General features: G+C 35.2%; 1 protein-coding gene and 1 long non-coding RNA gene across 2 annotated transcripts in view; both read right to left on the reverse strand.

Moving 5' to 3' along the window:
• Positions 1–2,644: 2,644 nt before the first annotated feature.
• The window catches only part of LOC148941656 (uncharacterized), a 101,645-nt gene continuing 85,067 nt past the window's right edge, over positions 2,645–19,222 (reverse strand). The window contains exons 2-4 of the mRNA XM_089104219.1: positions 14,703–14,873; positions 12,408–12,578; positions 2,645–2,777 (exon numbers count right to left, since the gene is read on the reverse strand). Coding sequence (XP_088960345.1) covers positions 2,701–2,777; positions 12,408–12,578; positions 14,703–14,873 — 419 coding nt within the window. The 3' untranslated portion in view covers positions 2,645–2,700. The remainder of the gene's footprint in view (positions 2,778–12,407; positions 12,579–14,702; positions 14,874–19,222) is intronic.
• LOC148941657 (uncharacterized) lies at positions 15,496–19,072 on the reverse strand. The gene is made up of 2 exons (XR_016143256.1): positions 18,549–19,072; positions 15,496–15,774 (listed from the first exon to the last, which is right to left on the reverse strand). It is a non-coding gene; the product is annotated as an uncharacterized LOC148941657 (long non-coding RNA).

The following is a 19,222-nucleotide window of genomic DNA, read 5'->3' on the forward strand; positions in this document are numbered from 1 at the left end:
CGTTCAGTACACAGTAGAAATATCTCTTCGTGCTTCAGTACGAACGGAGGCTTTGTCCAATCTTGGCCACAACATGGTTTTCCACACTTGGTGATGATCTTCAACCAACAAGAGTCGAAATCCTGCATAAGTAATCTCAAGCCTATTACCTACAGTAGAAGTTACCAACAGTATTACTTACAGTATATATTATCTACACAATTACCCAATGATATAAGCCTGTAGCCATTATATATTCATGCCTACAAATGTGATACTGCTATGGGGAGGACGCCTATAATAGATAACTTAGCTAGAAAGAGTTTTTTTTAGCCAGAAAAGGGCCAATAAAAACAAAAAAAGACCCAAGCATAATTATCCATCCATAAACATTCGTTGCAAATGCTATGTCATTTACTAGGGTTTAATTTCTTCGATGGGTGCCACTCCTAAAGTCACCCTTCAGGGCCGTTTGCAGTCACGGTCGGGTACGGTCTAGATATTGCAAAGATACCCTTTTTGAAAGTCCGGGAGCACGAAGTGCTTTTCGATGGAGTTTTTCATTTCCCTTAGCTTTCCCTAAGCAATTTAACAACCAGGGTGTACTTAAAATTTTTCAATTTAGTCCAATAATTGTAGCAGTTGTACCAATAACAGTATTGGAAGTAGCAGTAGCAGTCGCAAGTGGTAATAGTAGTCGAAAGTATAAGAGGTATTTGTAATTAGTAGTAGTAGTAGCAATCATAAAATGCTGCCGTAATTGTAAGTAGTAGTAGGAGTAGTCACAAGCAGTCGCAGTAAGTAGAAGTAGTCGTAAGTGGCAGTAATAGTCGCAATTAGCAGTAGTTGTCACACTAGCAGCAGCAGTAGTTGTCGCAAACAGTAATGGTAGTAGCAAAACTTGCAAGTTGTCACAGTCGCAAGCAGACACAGCTACAATTAGTTGTAGCTGGAAAATTTAGCAGTTGTATAGTAGTCGTAGTCACACGTAGTCGCAGCTGCAAATAGTCCCAGTCGTAAGCAGTCGCAGTGTAAGTAGTTACAAGTTGTACTAGTCGAAAGTAGTCACAGTCGTAGTCGTGGTCACATTCATTTTAGCCACAGCAGTATCAGTAGTTAGTAGTAGTAATAATAGTAGCAGTGGTAACAGTAGTAGTAGTAACCCTGAAATTTTTAATTTAATATCCTTATGGGTTCTTAAGACAGTACAGAGGAGCCCTTTTGATAACCTGGATCCACACAGCGTCTTTTTAGTTTGACACCCTCCTCAATATTCCCTGTTTTACTTTAATAATTTTAAGACTTCTTGGACACAACCAGGATCAAACATTCTCACCATTCCTAATAGTAAATCCTACATGAAAATAATGGGCAAATTGCATATTTTACAATCTTTGGCTCAGGGGTGTGGTGGGGGTCATGTTATCCCAGACACAAAATCATTGGACTTTTCACCAATCTTGAACAGAATGGTTTTCTTAGAATTATGATTTGTGGCGAGGAGGAGGTATCTCAAAAGGGATAGAGGACGGGTTGTCCTCCAATAACTTCTGAATCTTAACAGAGATACAAGAACTTTCATTTTCCAAACAAATAAACCCTCTCGGAAGTTCCTACAACCGACTCTACTTTTCATGTATAGGCACAAACATAGGTAGCGCTATAGCGCTGCCTCTTTTGGGGTATTCCTTCGTCCTAGAATTATGCAAAGGTTCTTATATTAATAACATTTAAGGAGTAAACTTAAAATTGGTGAATCTTCTATGTTTAGAGTCATAAGTAGATTTGTTAATACATCGCCTATATTACAATCAAAACTCTGTTTTTAAAGTTTTAGTTTTATCTAAATGAATCGTAGTTTACGTAGAGAACTTGTATTTATAGATATCTACACGCCTACGTTTTGTTCACCATGACATGCTGGATACAGAAGCCTCTTTGAGGTAAGCAAGGCTACAAGTCCCATAAGCTCCCCTCCCCCCCCCGCAGTATACCTACAAGTTTGGTTTTTTTATGACAGTATTTTCAGGATGATAGCTATACCTGAAAAGTTTGTCCATGCTTCAATTAATCGTTTGTGCTCCTCTATCCTTCTTTTTCTTATTATTTGGAGGTGCCAATACTAGACCTCCATGAAATTTTGGTTCTTCTTCTTCCTAAGGATCTCTCTGATCCAAATTAAATCATATCATGGCTCGAAGATAATATGATATTTATTATTATGTTCATTAAAACACCATAGTCATTTGCATTTTACGGGAGCTCTTTTATACTGCTTTAAACTCTTGTTGAATTCAATTCCACTTAGTAGTAGCAGTTAAGGTTAGAGCACTTTTTACTGCTATCTAACCTTTGAAGTCGGCAGAGGGCAGCTAGCTCTCTGCAATGCATTTAATTCGGCTTCAGCCAAATGTGGATTCTGAAACGAACTGGGGAAATGCAACCAGAAGCGTCTTTTCATCAAAATACTGAGGGTTCGGGGGGGGGGGGCCAAAGTTAGAGCCAATTTTGCCAATTCAAGGGGAAATTACAGTGAAAAATGAGTCATTTTAACAAGATTTTGAATCCCTTTTGCGCCAAGAACATTATTGTTCTTTGGGGTGGCAATCCCCTTGGAAGTAATTCCTAATCTCCAAATCTTGTAAAAAAAATAAAGAAAAGATTTCTTTTTTATTCTGCTTGTTTATTTTAATTTTTCACAACATTTTTTTTTTTATAAAATTAATCTCCTTCAATCAAAATTGAACATCGAACCGTGACTCTCTTTTTTCTTACTGAAGCCAAGTCACAAAGCATACCTGAAACAGAAAGAAATCTTTAATTTTCATTGCCTCAAAAACAGGTTAGAGTTCAAGTTTTTACGTCTTAGAATTTTATATATTACATCCAAGACGCCCATGCTTACATTTTAGTCTTACAAAATGCCAATTTCTTTGGGTAGCAATAAGAAAATGCATTTTTTTTACTTTAAAAAAAAGAAAAACAATAATAGATTTCCATTGTTAGAGGAAGGGCTCTCTCTTCCTAGCTAATTTATCTAATATGGACTGCCTCCCCGTAGTAGCATAATATTTGTAGGCATAAATGTATAATGAGTCAGAGGTAATAGGCTTGAGATTGTCTGCGCAGGATTTCGACTCTTGTTGATGGAAGAGCATCGCCAAGTGCTGAAAACCATGTTGTGACCAAGATGGGTCCAGGATTGCACAAAGCCTCCATTCATGGAGGTCCCAGGGACTTCTTGCTGTCCGGTTCTAAGCCGGTTTAAGCACTTCGGTGTAGACTTGAGATATGTGATCCCCGTCCTGCACTGGTATCCGGGATCATTGCTTTTCCTGAGGCGAAAATAATTTTAATGATTTAAAGAACATGAAAATTGGAATGTTGCGAAGTAAAAAAATGACTACCGTATCGAAAATTTGACTGACGAATTCAGACGATTCAAACTGGATTTAATAGTAGTTTCCGAAACTCATATCCCAGGGGTAGGAAGCATGAAATTGGGTGATATAGAATTCGTCCACTCAGGCAGGAAGGATGGGGTACATAGACAGGGAGTAGAGTTCATGATGAATAAAGAAGCTGTTAAGTCTTGTTTAGGCTGGGAAAGTATTAATAATAGAATATTAATTGCTCATTTTATGACTAAAAAGTTCAGGGTATCAGTTATAGTAGTATACACCCCTGTAGAACCGACTGACAGAGATACTAGTGACTCAGATGAATTTTACTTACAGTTACAGGAGCAAACAGACAGGGTCCCAGGTAGAAATATAATGTTATTACTGGGAGGTTTTAACGCCCAGGTCGGTAGAAATAGGGATAGAGGCATAGATGGCCTAGGTAAATTTGGTGTATGAAAAGAAAAGAGTAATGGATACAGACTTCTACAATTTTGTAGGTATACTAATCTAGTTGTAACCAATACGGTGGTTGGTCATAAAATGGCTCATAAGTTGACATGGTATTCATGTGATGGTAAGACAGCAAACCTTATTGATTATGTTATTGTAAACCGAAGACTGGCAGGATCAATACAAGATACTAGGGTATATAAGAGTGCCGTTATTGATGTTAAGAGTAAAGATTACCATCTAGTAGTGTCAAGGGCTAATTTAAAGCTGAAATATCGGAAGGGTAACTACCTTCCGGGAAGTTATGATGTTGCTAGACTCCAGGATGAGAATTTGAGATAAAATTTCCAGGAACAGTTGAATAATAGACTCGAGAGTTTAAAATTTCATAATATGGAAGATGGTTAGAATAATTTTAGAAAAATAATTTGTGAAGTTGCTGAAGGTGTCTTAGGGAAGAAAGCTAGAACTCCAGCTAAGAATATTAGTGAAAAAGCTTTATGTTTAATAGAAAGGACTTGTACAAGAATTATCTGAGTAATAGATCATATGAAGACAAAAGTAATGTAAAGAAAGTGAAGAAAGCATTAAAATATGAACTAGGAGGTGTGAAGTGGAGGCCATGGATAAAATTGACAAGGATCTGGAGGATGCAGCTAGACGGCATAATAGTAAAATATTGTACTGGCATGTTAACAAATTGAGAGGGAGTTGTCAATCCGGACTTGGCCCAGTAAAAGATAGGAATGGGGCCACAATTAGCGATAAGGAAAAAACTAAGGAGAGATAGTGTGAACATTTTGAGAATTTGCTTAACCGAGATATAGTTGCAGGAAAAGATATAGAGGAAAATGAAAAAGTATTTGATACCTTGGATTTGAAGGAAAAATTGTTTTGTGAGGAGGAATTAGTGGCAGTACTAAAAGGATTAAAAAGAATAAGGCTCCAGGTGCTGATAGGGTGGTAAATCAGTTTCTTAAATATAGTGGCTCTGAAGTTAGAAATAAGTTACTGAAGATTATGAATATGATTTTTGAAAATGGGGTTTACCTAATGATTTTAGGAAAACCTTAATTAAGCTACTTTATAAGAAAGGTGATAAAAGTGAGTATCGTAATTATAGAGGCATTAGTCTGGTCTCTGTAGGTAGTGAATTACTTATTAATATGATACTTTTTAGACTGAGGGATGCCGTAGACAAAGTTTTAAGAAACGAACAGTGCGGTTTTAGAAAAGGTAGAGGATGTGTCAACCAAATTTTCATTCTTAGGCTAATAATTGAGAAGTACCTGAGTTTTCAAACACCTTTGGTCCTCAGTTTTATAGATTATGAGCAAGCGTTCGATTCTGTTGATAGAAGAGCTTTAGTAAAGATTTTATCCTTGTATGGTATACCAGAAAAATACATTAAAGTGATTAGTGCTATGTACGAGAATAACACTGCTGCGGTTAAGGTAGGAAATGAGGTTAGCAGCTGGTTTTGCATTAAATCCGGAGTTAAGCAGGGTTGTCTTCTATCCCCCTTTATATGGATTATTTTAATGGACTTTGTCTTTAGGAGCACAGGAAAGGCAATGGGAGACTACGGAATCAAATGAGGAGGGAAGAGTCTTCTGGACTTAGATTATGCTGATGATTTAAGCATCCTAGATGAAAGTGTGAGCAAAATGAATGAAGTTTTAGAGGTTTTGCAAGTTCAGGGTGCTAGAATAGGCTTGAAAATTAATGTTAAGAAGACTAAGTCACTAAGGCTAGGAATTAGTGAAGATGAAAAGGTGACGTTGGGTAATGAAAAGATTGATCAGGTGGGCAGCTTCACTTTCCTGGGTAGTATTATTAGTAAAGATGGTAGGAGCAGTGAAGATGTTAAAAGTAGAATAGCTCAGGGGTTTTTTCACAGTTAAAAAAAGTTTGGAAGAATAGGAAGATAATTCTGCAAACCAAGATTAGAATACTAGAAGCTACAGTGATGACAGTGGTCGAATATGGCTCTGAAGCATGACGCTGCGAAAAGAGGATGAAGATTTGCTAGATGTTTTCCAGAGAAATTGCTTGAGGATTGTTCTGGGTACCCGGCTGCCTGACCGTACTTCAAACAATAGGCTATACGAAAAATGTGATTCAATACCGCTTTCTAGGGCTATATTGAAAGAAAGCTTAAGATGGCTAGGGTACGTTCTGCGGATGAAGGATGACAGATTGTTCTTTTCGGCTAACCGTCTAGGACTAAACGGAAAGCAGGTCGTCCTAGCCTGGGGTGGGAGGACGTCATAAAGAAAGATTTCAAGGAAATAACTTCGTGGGCGGGTTTAAAAAGGGAGGCTTTGAATAGACTGGGGTGGAGGAGTAGCGTGCGTAGCTGTGTTGACCTCAGGCGGCTTGGTGCTGCGGTGAGTTGTTAGTAGTAGTAGTTAGTTTCATTTCCATTGTTTGAGGAACGGGAAATGTTGCAGCGACTTTCGTCGACAAATTCTTGAAAGAGCAATACTTTGGTTCGTCTCTTCATCACCGATTAAACCTTGTAGTTTTCCATCCCACAACAATTTTAAAATAGCATATCTTAAAAGTAGTTTTCCTTAAAAAAGAGGCACATTGTTTAAAGACGGTCCCAAAACACACTTAAACAAAGTACCCTTCTCCAAAGAAAAAAAAACTGGTAGAGAGAGGGCAGTAGGGGCCACTGAAGTGATTGACGTTCAAATCGAGGTAGATGTTTTGAATAATGCTGATTGCAAATCTTTGTGTGGTTCCTGTCCAAACAAGGATTTGTTACCAATTGCTCCGCCATGTTCTTACCTCTATCTTAACAGGCGCAAACTACGCCAACCGGTGATAGTTTCAGATTGTCCCATTTTTCTCTGCGAAATTGTAAGGTTGTGGCATGGAACCATTATGAATCGACCTTTGATTTCGATGTTACGGTTTATATTTAAAAAAGTGAAATCATACCTATTTAACAATTACTGATAAATTTTTTATAATTAGTTTTTTTCCTTTTTTTTGAATGATCCTTTTTTGGGTCTTGTTACCAATCTTTTTTCCTGTTCTTATGATACGGTAAATTAAAATAATTCTATTTTTTTTGTCAAAACATTTATTTAAATTGGGGATCCGCTTATTTCTTCAATTTATATATTTATTTTTTTTTCTCATTTTTATTAGTGCTTAAAAAGCTTGCCTCTACCAGATACTTGTAATTATTTTTCAATTATTATATATATATATTTTTTTGTAATGAATGAACCAAAACCAGAAAATTTCAAACCTGTGGCAACACAGTTGCCTACAACATTGGTCAGCTTGTTACCAAGGGCTAAACCCTCACGCCAACGTTGGTCATAAATCAGAACCGGAAACAGAGTTATACTTCTTACTACAAAGTAAGTAGAGGGGTGGTATAAGGGCAGGTGTGTTGCAGCTTGTTAGAAGCAGAATCATACAAAGATTTTAAATTTAAAATAGAGTAACAAAGTGGGTCCATGGGTCTTCCGGCATGCACCTGCCCCTCCAAAGTCTAATATCCAAAAAAGGCAGACTTATTACAGCTTGGGGGACAAATTGGACCAGTCGAACAGATCCAACACAATTTAATGCCTCTATAAGTACAGGTTTAAGAGTTTGTAGTATCCTGCTTCAAACAGGCTGCAACATGCCTATCTTACCTTTCTGCTAAGAAAGATAGAAAGAAGAATTTAGTGCATCTAGCTTGCCTTAGCACACCGAATCAGGACTTCTTGTTATGTTGCAAAGTAGTTGAGTTAGGCGAACCAAACTTTCATAAATTAATCCAGGGCCAACAATTTGCCCTTGGGAGGAATTGCCGCTCTACTGTGTCAACACTTTTCTGGTTTCTAAGACTTAAAACGTATCTCAAAGCTTACGGCCGAAAGATTATTAAAGGTTAGCACCCTCTACTACTGTTACTAAGAACTTACTGCAGCAGGAAGCCACCTGAGCTAAAAAACGTCTACATACTCCCCTCCTCCATCCCAATCTCTTCAAATCCACCCTCTCAAGAAGTTCCTATTTTCTTTATACCTATACGGCTGGCAGACAAGAACAATTTGCAAAGTAATTTGCTTCTTACAGAAAACAAACCAATCTAAAATTACCGCAATCACTCTTATACAGGGGCTTAATTAGAGTTTTCTGAAAATCATTTTTTTTAAAATCATCATCAAAAATCACTAATTTTTTTTTAAATCAGGGTGTTTCACTTGTATGCATTTTTTGGTCTTGTTCAAAGAATACAGAAAATTCATACTTTGTATGTATAAATATTTCATGTGTGCAAGTGGAAATAAGCACTTAAATGGCTTGGATCAGATATCTTTTCTTATATGCAAAAAATTATATACATAAAATTTAAAGGGTTTTAAGGGCTTATATACATAAAATTAAAAAGGTTTTTCCTCTGTGAGCCCTCATTGGAGTTTATTCAAAGAGCTTGATTTTTCTTATATATATTACACTAAAAGGATTTTTCACTCGTGTGCACTTGTTTATGTGTAGTCAAATTTGCCAACCGAGCAAAGGTTTTCTCGAATATATCACACTGGAACGGTTTTTCACCTGTATGCACTCGTTTATGTGTAATAAAATGTGACGACTGACTAAAAGTTTTCTTACATATATCACACTGGAAGGCACCCGTATGCACTCGTTTATGACTAATCAAATGTGCTGACCCGGAAAAGCTTTTCTCACATATTACACTGGAAGGGGTTTTCACCAGTATGGGCTCGTTTATGTTCAATCAAATGATGCGACTGACTAAAAGCTTTAATACATATATCACACTGGAAGGCACCCGTATGCAATCGTTTATGACTAATCAAATGTGCTGACCCGGAAAAGCTTTTCTCACATATATTACATTGGAAGGGTTTTTCACCAGTATGGGCTCGTTTATGTTTAGTCAAATGTTGCAACTGAGTAAAATTTTTCTTACATATATCACACTGGAAGGGTTTTTCACCAGTATGGACTAGTTTATGACTAATAAAATTGCTTGAAAAAGAAAAAGTTTTTTCACATATATTACACTGGAAGGGTTTTTCACCTGTATGCACTCGTTTATGTGTAGTCAAATTTCCCAAGTGAGCAAAAGTTTTCTAACATATATTTCACTGGTAGGGTTTTTCCCCAGTATGCACTAGTTTATGACTAATCAAATGTGCTGACCCGGAAAAGCTTTTCTCACATATTACACTGGAAGGGGTTTTCACCAGTATGGGCTCGTTTATGTGCAATCAAATTATGCGACTGAGTAAAAGTTTTAATACATATATCACACTGGAAGGCACCAGTATGCACACGTTTATGACTAATCAAATTGCTTGAACAAGAAAATTTTTTTTCACATATATTACACTGCAAGGGTTTTTCACCAGTATGCACTCGTTTATGTATAGTCAATTTTGCCAACCGAGCAAAGGTTTTCTCACATATATCACAATGGTAGGGTTTTTCACCTGTATGCACTCGTTTATGTCCAATCAAATGTGCTTACCCCGAAAAGCTTTTCTCACATACTGGAAGGGGTTTTCAACAGTATGGGCTCGTTTATGTTTACTCAAATGATGCGACTGAGCAAAATTTTTCTCACATATATCACATTGGAAGGGTTTTTGACCAGTATGCACTCGTTTATGACTAATAAAATTGCTTGAAAAAGAAAACGTTTTTTCACATATATTACACTGGAAGGGTTTTTCACCTGTATGCACTCGTTTATGTATAGTCAAGTGTGCCAACCGAGCAAAGGTTTTCTTACATATATTACACTGGAAGGGTTTTTCACCTGTATGCACTCGTTTATGTCTAATCAAATGTGCTGACCCCGAAAAGCTTTTCTCACATATATTACACTGGAAGGGTTTTTCAACAGTATGAGCTCGTTTATGTCTAGTCAATTGTTGCAACTGAGCAAAGTTTTTCTTACATATATCACAATAGAAGGGTTTTTCACCTGTATGTAGTCGTTTATGACTAATCAAATTGCTTGAACAAGAAAACGTTTTCTTACATATATCAAAATGCAAGTGTTTTTGAACAGTATGGCCCCGTTTATGCCTGATCAAATGCTCCAACTGAGCAAAAGTTTTCTTGCATATATCACAATGGAAGGTTTTGTTCTGGCCTGTTACTCTCGAATTCAACTGAAATAAATTTAAGCTGACGCTTTCGGAAGCTTCCTGCGTTGTAATTTGAGAGGTGCCACCCTGTAATACTGTTGCAGACTCGTTTTGTGAAAAATGACCCTGTAAAATTAAATGTTCTTTCATGTTATCAATATTGTCTTGAAAACAAATTGGACATCTTCTTGTTTCTCCCATTTGATGCTCCATAAAATGAGCCACAAAACTTCTATAATCTCGAAACACAGCAGGACAGACGTCGCACTCTATTGGCGAAAGTTCTTCACAGCCAGTGTCAATATGAAGATCCAGCATTAAAAATGATTTCTCTGTCTTTCCGCAGGAGTTACAACGCCAGAGCTTCGGTTGAATTACACCATCAATGTTGTTAATAGTTGAATTCATTACTTCTAAAAGTAGAATATAAGATTATATATATATATATATATATATATATATATATATATATATATATATATATATATATATATACATATACATATGTATATATACAAACTTTTTGGATTATCATGAATGGATGTATTTACAGCACCTTTTTCCCCAATCCATACTAGTGGTTCACCAAATAAAAAATGATACAATTAGTGGTCCTTCTAAAGGTTGAAATTCTAAAGAATTTCTAAAGGTTGGCGACTGATGTTATACACTGATTAAAAAAAGGCAGGATCTGTTCTCCGTCATTTGTTCTCCGCACGTTGCTTAAGATATCGATACCTTATGACTGATATTGCATCTTTTATGGTGAGGCTCCACCTGACTCTTAAATTTGTTTATTGAAATTAATATCAAGAGTATAAGGCAAATTGATGAATTGGTAAAACTGGAAACTTAAAATCCAGTACAAGTAGAAATGCAAGCCTTGTCACTTTGTCACAAGAGGGTTGTCACTTTAGTGCTGTGCATGCACTCTACTTTGTTCAAACAATGTCTGGTACACTAAGTAAAATCTTTGTGCATCATCTGAGATTTGAAATGGAAAATCTTGAAATTCAAAAGCATTTTCACTCGAAACAGGAATATTACGTGCATTATATTCCAGATAGGATGCCATATCCAATTCTGTCTCCCAACAAGACCGTTTCGAATAAAAGACATTGGGCATGCTTTTACAGATTTTCTTAAGAAAACACAATTTTTTTTTTTCAATTTATATTTTAACCCAGGCTAATCGGCACGAGTGCATATCTCCATTATAACATACTGCTGTAATTGAGTTGATATGGTCGTCTATGATCTATTGATGAGACAAATTTGACCGCAAAAGGGTAAATTTGACCGCTATAAGAATCAACGGACCCTTTCAACTGGCCGTCTGGTCAATTTCCCATGAACTTGGTAATATTCCACAAAAGCATCATTTTTTTTTTACTATTATTACCTCTAGCCTAAGATGGTGTTTAATTATTTACCGATTGTCTCTATTGGGGCTATTTCCAGCAAAATCTCCTGGAAACCTTAGCAAGTAGCTTAATTTTTTTAGAAATTGGAATTAAAATAGCAATAAAATGATAAGACAGTGGGAACCCGCTGTAATGTAAGTCATCATGTATGGTTCAAGCATGATTATCATTAGTGAAGATGGTGGATGCAATGAATATATTAAAGTAGAATAGCCAATACCTAGGGTATTTTTACAAAAACATTTTTTTTTTTAGAAAAATTGAAGAAAATATGTCTACAAACCAAGATTAGAATATTGAAGGCTAGAGCGCAAACAGTGGTCGAGTATGGTTCTGAAATATAGTAGTATGAAAGACTGAGGAGGATTTGTTAGATTTTTTTCCAGACAAATTGTCTACATTTTATTTTGGGCACCCGTCTTGCTGACCGTATTTTGATAAGAAAGCTGTACAAGAAATTTGGATCGATCCAGATCTAAATTATTTAACATTTTATTTCATTCCATTTTTTTCATTAAATTTCAACTCTCTTGATTTCAAAGTTATTTACGAATCCAAGCAATATTTTGGGTTCATATGGTTCAAGTATGGTTATCATTGGTGAAGATGGTGGATGTAATGAATATATTAAATTAGAATAGCCAATACCTAGGGTACTTTTACCAAAATCATTTTTTTGGAAAAATAGAAGAAAATATGTCTGCAAACCAAGATTAGAATATTGGAGGCTACAGCACAAACCTGGTTTCAAACCTAGTGTTCTCTTCTCCCTTGACACGATCCTAGTTGATACTGAATAGTAAGTATCTAACAGGTATAGTGATGGGGCTCTATTTTCTGCAGAAATTCCCAGTCTTCCTTAGCCTTAAACTTCAAGTGTCCAATGACGGAAATATTTTTGCCTTTTTTTCTCTTTTTTTATCTCTTTAAAAGTGTGCAAACATGGAACACCAATCTTTTGAATATACCAATCAGAATGTTTTGTGAGTAGTGTCCGACTCTAAAATATTTACCTTGATCAGTAATAGATATGCAGCCCAATTCTTGAGAGTCAGGTTTAAGATTAAATGGTACCGAAATGCTGGGAAAAGTACTCATTGGGCCATCTTCAACTTCGGGAAACGAAAATGGGTCTGAACTGTCAACATGCTTCTTAATGTCACTTGGTAAAGCACAATCAATTTCTAAAACATAAAATTAAGAGTGATATAAAACAATTTCTACAAAAATGTATATACCTTTGCCGAAAAGATTATTAAGTTAATTCCGGCATGAATATAGTTCCAAAACAAGGTGACGCAAATGAAACATCTTGTTCTTTAACAAAGCTCTACGTAGATATCCCCCCCAAAAAAAATAGAAAACAGATTCTAACAACAGAAAACAGCAACAGATTTTTCCCTAAAAAATAAACTTTCAATTCGCAGCAGCGAACTTTCATTTGATCTTCCGCGCCATAATAAGATTTTTAACGCAACAAAACTAATTAATTAATATTTTTTTATATCACAATTTTCGAAAAAAAGAAGTAAATCAATCAAATCAAATTTATAAGAGTTTCTTTAGAAAAAAAAGGTTAAAACCATAAATACTTTCAATAGTGAAGAAGATCAAGAAATTTTGTATAATAAGCCCCACACAAATTATGATTTAATAGATCAAGATATAATAATCTTCAGAAAAGTTAACGAGCTTGTTGAATACACAATGCAAAATATTAATTGAATCTTTGGAAGATTTTTCTTTAAAAATGCTATTTCGTATAGCAAGACTCCTAAATCAACAGAAAATTCCGATTTATATTTTAAGTCTTGAACCAGGGATTGACCAGTCCAGTGCCATTATATTAAAACCTATGAAATAATCTAGAATTTTTTTTTCATTTTGTCATTATATCAAAACCTATGAAATACACAGGGGAGTTGTTTTGTTTGCTCGCTTTTGGTTGCAGGGTTTCTGTTTGAACTGCCAGTCTTCCTCTGGAATGATTGAAAAGAAAAAAAAACAAAATAACCGCGTATTGTCAGTTTTATATGCATATTCTATACGCTAAATTTTCTTATAGAATTTAAAACAAAGCTTATTGTTCTAATTAAATGGCCATTTTGTTTCAGGAATCGTTCTTAAAGAATTAGGAGAAAAAAGTCAAAACTTTAGCGTAAAGAGCAAGGTCTTGTGGAAGGAACCACTCCTTTCATAGATGTAGTAATTTCTTTTTTTTTTAAGTTTTTATGTTGCTCTTTACTTTCAGTTGAAAAAAAACTTGTTATCTTATTTAATTTCTTATCGTTTTTAAATAATACCGGGAAATCCGGCTCTCTCTCCATGAAAAATTCCGGTACTTGTATATTATACGCCAGTCACACAAGTTTACGATGTGTAAAACAAGAAAACAAACCACTTTCTACGTTACTTTAGAAAAAAAGATTGTACTATGTTTTTGCAATTTAGGGGGGAGGGGTGGGTAAAGCATAGCTGATCTGCATGCAAAATGTGTTAGGTACAATTATTCTGTATATTATTAAGTAAGAATTGTTTTCTGACTTCAAACTGTCCAAATAATTTACCCTCCCCCCTTATGTGTAAATATATAGCTCAAATTATATATTTTTATCTATTCTGTCACTTGTCTTTGTCTTGTTTCGCGGTAAGCTGAAAGAAACTAACGAAGAAACCGGTTTATTCTCGAGTTTTACAGAGTGGAAACTTGAGTGAGTGGCGTATAGTACACAAGTACCAAAATTCCCTCTCCCTGCACAAAATAAAATTTGGAAAGCCTTATTTTCCACGAGGATAGTTTCTTCGGGGGCGGCAGGGGGGGGGGGTAAATGCCTGGAACCATTCAGTTGATCCTCTCAATGGAGGTGGGACGCAGAAAATGGTATGATCTAAATGGTATGATGAAGGGAAAAAATTATAAACATTTTCCTTAATTTGAGGAACAAAATAAATGGTTTAATACTAGCGCATATTCAGGGATTCTGTTAGGGGGAGGTATACCAAAATTACGTCGGTTAAATTATTTTGGGAGGAGAATTCAAACCTTGTATTATCTTCCCCCTAGACATGACCATGGTGATACTGAATAGTAAGAATCTACCAGGTCTAGTAATGAAGCTCTATTTGCTGCGGAAATTCCCAATCTCCCTTAGCCTTTAACTTTAAGTGTCCACTGACGGAAATATTTTTGCCTTTTTTTCCTTTTTCTTATCCCTTTAAAAGTATGTAAACTTGGAAGAACCAAGCTTTTGAATATACTAATCATACTGTAGGCTACTCTGAGTAGTGTCCAACTCTAAAATATTTACCTTGATCAGTAATAGATGTGGAGCCCAATTCTTGAGAGTCAGGATCAAGCTTAAATGGTACCGAAATGTTGGGAAAAGTACTCATTAGGCAATCTTCAAGTTTGGGAAACAAAAAAGGGTCTGAACTGTCCGCATGCTTCTTAATGTCACTTGGTAGAGCACCATCAACTTCTAAAAACATAAAATTAAGAGTGATATGAAACAATTTCTACAAAAATGTATATACCTTTGACAAAAAGAATATTCAGTAAATTCAGGCATGGATGTAGTTCCAAAAAACAAAGTGACGCAAATGGAGCACCTCGCTCTTTCAGAAAGCTTGACGTAGAGATACCCCTCCCCCCCAAAAAAAAATAATAGAAAACTGATTCCAACAGCACAAAGAGCAACAGATTTTTCCTTAAAGAATAAACTTTCAATTCGGGAGCAGCGAACTTTCATCTGATTGAATAAAGTTTTGTGATATCACAATTTTTGAAAAAAAAGAAGTAAATTGATTAAATCAAACTTATAAGAGCTTATTTAAAAAAAAAAAACGGGTTAAAAAAATAAATACTTTCAATGGCGAAGAAAACCAAGGAATTTTGCATAATCAGCCTCTTAAAAATTTTAATTTAACAGATCAAGAAACAATAATCTTTAGAAGTCAACAAGCTAGTTGCATAAACAGTGCAAAAAATGAGTTAAATTCATCTAAAGCAAGTTTTAAAACCTTAAGCTCATTATACTTAGTTGAACCTAGATCCTAAGGTAAGGAAGATTTTTCAATAAAAATACTATTTCATACTGCAAGAATCCAAAATCAACAGAAAATTCAGATATAGATTTTCAGTCTTCAACAAGGCATTGAACAGTTCAGAGGCATGACCAGTCAGCAAGGTATTGATAAATGTATTTCATACGTATCAAAACCTATGAAATACACAGGGAAGTTGTTTTGTTTGCTTGCTTTTGGTTGCAGGGTTTAGTGCAGTCGGTTCCAACATTGGTTTCATTCCAAGTGGCAAAATGGTGAGAAGTTCTGTTTGAACTATTTGAATTGCCACTCCTTCCTTCCTCTGGAATGATGTTCCTGAAACATCAGAAATACCTCATTCTCTACTCATGGTTGCCAAGGTAAAGACCCAGGACTGTTGTAAAATCAAATACCCCAAAACAAGTGCATAAAAACAAGTCAACTCATGAATCAGTCATAGATGGTTTGAAAAAAAAAGTCGAAGTGTTTTGCAAATGATCTAAGAAAAGGAACTGATATACTCCACCAACGAAATTTGGAAAGTAAAAAAAACAAACAAACAAAGTTTGCTGAGACCAATCCCCACCAGACAATTTCATTTTCACCACAAATTTCGCCCGGAAAATGTCTTGCGAAAGATTCCACCCAAAAGTTTGTTTCTTAACACACTTTTATTTGAAAGACTATAATTTCTGATTGTTTTCAAATATGGTCAGAAATGCCCTCCTCCGTTGAAAAGTTTTACCGCACCTCCCCCCAAGCAAAAATTTGTTACTACACAAAATTCTCCCTAGAGAAAAAAGCCCGCGGAAAGATCCCCCATGGAAAATTTCTCCCCTGGAAAATCCCCACCCACAATAAGATACTCCTACAATAAGACCACTTTCCTTAACATCTCCACAAATATAATTTAGTAGGAAAAGAGATAGAGATAGTCGGAAGTAAGACAAATAGAAAGAATTTCCAATTGAAATTCAGTCAACTTGCCCTATTGTAAAATTTCCCCTGGAAAGTCTACCCCTGGAAACTTCCTTCACAACAGAAAATTCTTTCAGATAGAAATTCCTCCAGACAATTCCACCCCCACCAAAGAATTTCTGTCTTCTTCCCAATAACAACTAATATATGCAAAAAATGTAACATTTCATGACTTGCAGACCTTTCCTCCTGGGTTTTTTTTAGGGGGGGGGAATCATAGTATCCCAAAAGATATAGTTACTGGACTTTTAAACCCCTTTGAACTAATTTGCTATCTCAAATTTTGTTCAGACGACTTTGAGGAAAAAAGGGAAGTGGGAGTGGAGTTAGTTATCCACCAATTTTTTTTTAGTCACTTAAAAAGGGAGCTAGAACTTCTAGTTTTCGTTCGAATGAGCAATCTCCCGATATTCTAGAACTACAGCTGCAATACGATCACCCTTGGGAAACACAAACATACATGCATCTGTGACCATTCTCTTGTTAACATTTCCCAGGGGAAAATATGCAGCCAATTTTCCAAAATGAAGTGAAAATGACAGTGAAAATTGAAAAATATGCCATATATTACCAGTAATGCAAAAAAAAAAAAAAAAAAAAAAAAAAAAAAAAAAAAAAAAAAAAAACACAGAAAACATCTGACCTTTTTCTGTGAAAAATGCAGGCTTATCTTAGATATGAAAAGATTTTTGAAGAAACAAAATTTCAGCTGGGGGGGGGGGTAAACTAGGGCCTGGAACGGCAATCACACCCCCTCTCCCCTGCCCCATAGCATGTTACGTGTCTGGGTCTGAGTTGTATTAAGATTTCTTGACTTCTAGGGGGTAATAACCTCTCCCCCTTTTTTGGAAAATCAGGAAATTTTCTCATGCTTACAGCTTTTGATGGGTAACACTATATTTAATTAATGTTAAATACTTGGAATCCACATAATAAGCTAATTCTTTTGATGTGTCTATTTACGTCAAAATTTCGTTTCTAGAGGTTCTGTTACAATTGAGTAGCATCCCATCTTACCTATAGTTCCTTACCTCGAACTGTTAGACTGCGTATCAACCTCTATGGTACGTGAATGGTGCAATGACTTGGCTTGAGGCTCCTGCCATACAATATGTGGTGTAGAGCGCAGCAACTTTGCTCATCAAAGTGGACGAATCTAAGGCTATGAGAGGGGGTCTTGTTAGCAGCAGAGTCGACCAAGCTAAGAAACTTCTACACCCTGTCATTTAACCTGGTCTGATATCTCTCCTTCAGCCACAACCAACCATGGGATGTGTGATCAAAGTCATTTATGATTCCAGCATAGGCTGTCAGTGTTGTCCAAGGAATATGTCTAAACCACAGACTTTAATGCATTCCGGAGGCCTATCTAGACTGGTATATTGGCTGCAATTATTTTAGTATTTTGCCAGTTTTCCCGCTCCCGTTTTAAGTCAGAAGATAAATAAACATAAAGAAGATAAAGGTTATTGATACATAATATGCAGACAACATATTCATTAGTTTTGAGAAACTTGTGAAAAACAAAAAAAAAGGGTAAGAATAATCAAAAAGAAAACATGATTTGTAACCATTTTAATTGTAACTTTTTTTTTTACAAGTTTTGCTTAAAGCATCAATTAGCCCCTTTAAAAAAGACAAAAGACCAGGTTTTGAGGGTTTTTGTCCTATTTATCTTGCTCCTTTATTCTTGAAACTATATAAAGGGTATTTTGCAGATCTACTAAAGGATATAATCCCACAACTCACTGACCTGAGGTATTTCAAAAACCTCAAATTCATTCCTTCTTACCATTACCTTGTTTTACCTATTGATAACATTGGGAAAATTCTTGAAAAACCTAATTCTTTGCCAAATTTAATTTCCATCAATCTTTAAAAATCAGATGAGCTTGTTAGTAGCAGAAATTTATGGCCAGCCCTATGATCATTCTCAATGACATTGCAAATGATGTCTCGGAATTAGACATGACAGTAAACCATTTTCAATTGTGAAGGCTATACAAATTGTGTAAAATACAGTTAATTTTTCTTAACATATTTTTTTTACTTAAGGTAACAAGAAAGAAAAAAAAAGAATGAGAAATGTTTTCCTTCTCTTTTGTTATCAGAACAGTAATTAGATAACTTACCATTCTTAATATCAGAAGCTTCTGATAGAGTGATATTTTCAGCCATATTTTGAATTAAAGGTGAGTCAATAAGAGATTCTTCCAATATACTTAAAGTCTCTTAAAAGATGTCTCTATAAAGTCTCTTAAAGTCTCTTAAAAGATGTAGACCACCACTAACAACGCTTGAAATATGTCTTCCATTTTACACAGGATATCAAAAGCATAGGAACCCTAGAAATTAGGCAATCTATAATAACTGATGTTGAAAACTGTAAAGCAAAAATTATATTAATAAAGAGTAGGGACAAGGTTCAAAAGATTCAACAGTCAAACCCATACGAAATAATATTCGTTTTTCATATTTCTTTCATTGAGGAGAGGTGGAAATAAAGATTAAAAAAAGGTATTTGTAAATTTAACCAAATTTCTTTATTTTTATTCCCAAAAAACTTTTAAAGTTTGTTAGTATTTAAAAAAATCTTCTTATTGTTCTAATTAAACGACACTTGTCTTTCAGAAGTCATTCTTAGAGAATTAGGAAAAAATTAAAACTTTAGCGTAAAGAGCGAGGTGTTGAGGAGGGCACAATCCCCTTCATATACGTAATAATTCCTGTTCGTTATATATATATATATATATATATATATATATATATATATATATATATATATATATATATATATATATATATA

This window comes from Artemia sp. Qi Xiang Cuo, chromosome 18 (genome assembly GCF_049724085.1).
Source record: "Artemia sp. Qi Xiang Cuo chromosome 18, ASM4972408v1, whole genome shotgun sequence".
Lineage (NCBI taxonomy): Eukaryota > Metazoa > Arthropoda > Branchiopoda > Anostraca > Artemiidae > Artemia > Artemia sp. Qi Xiang Cuo.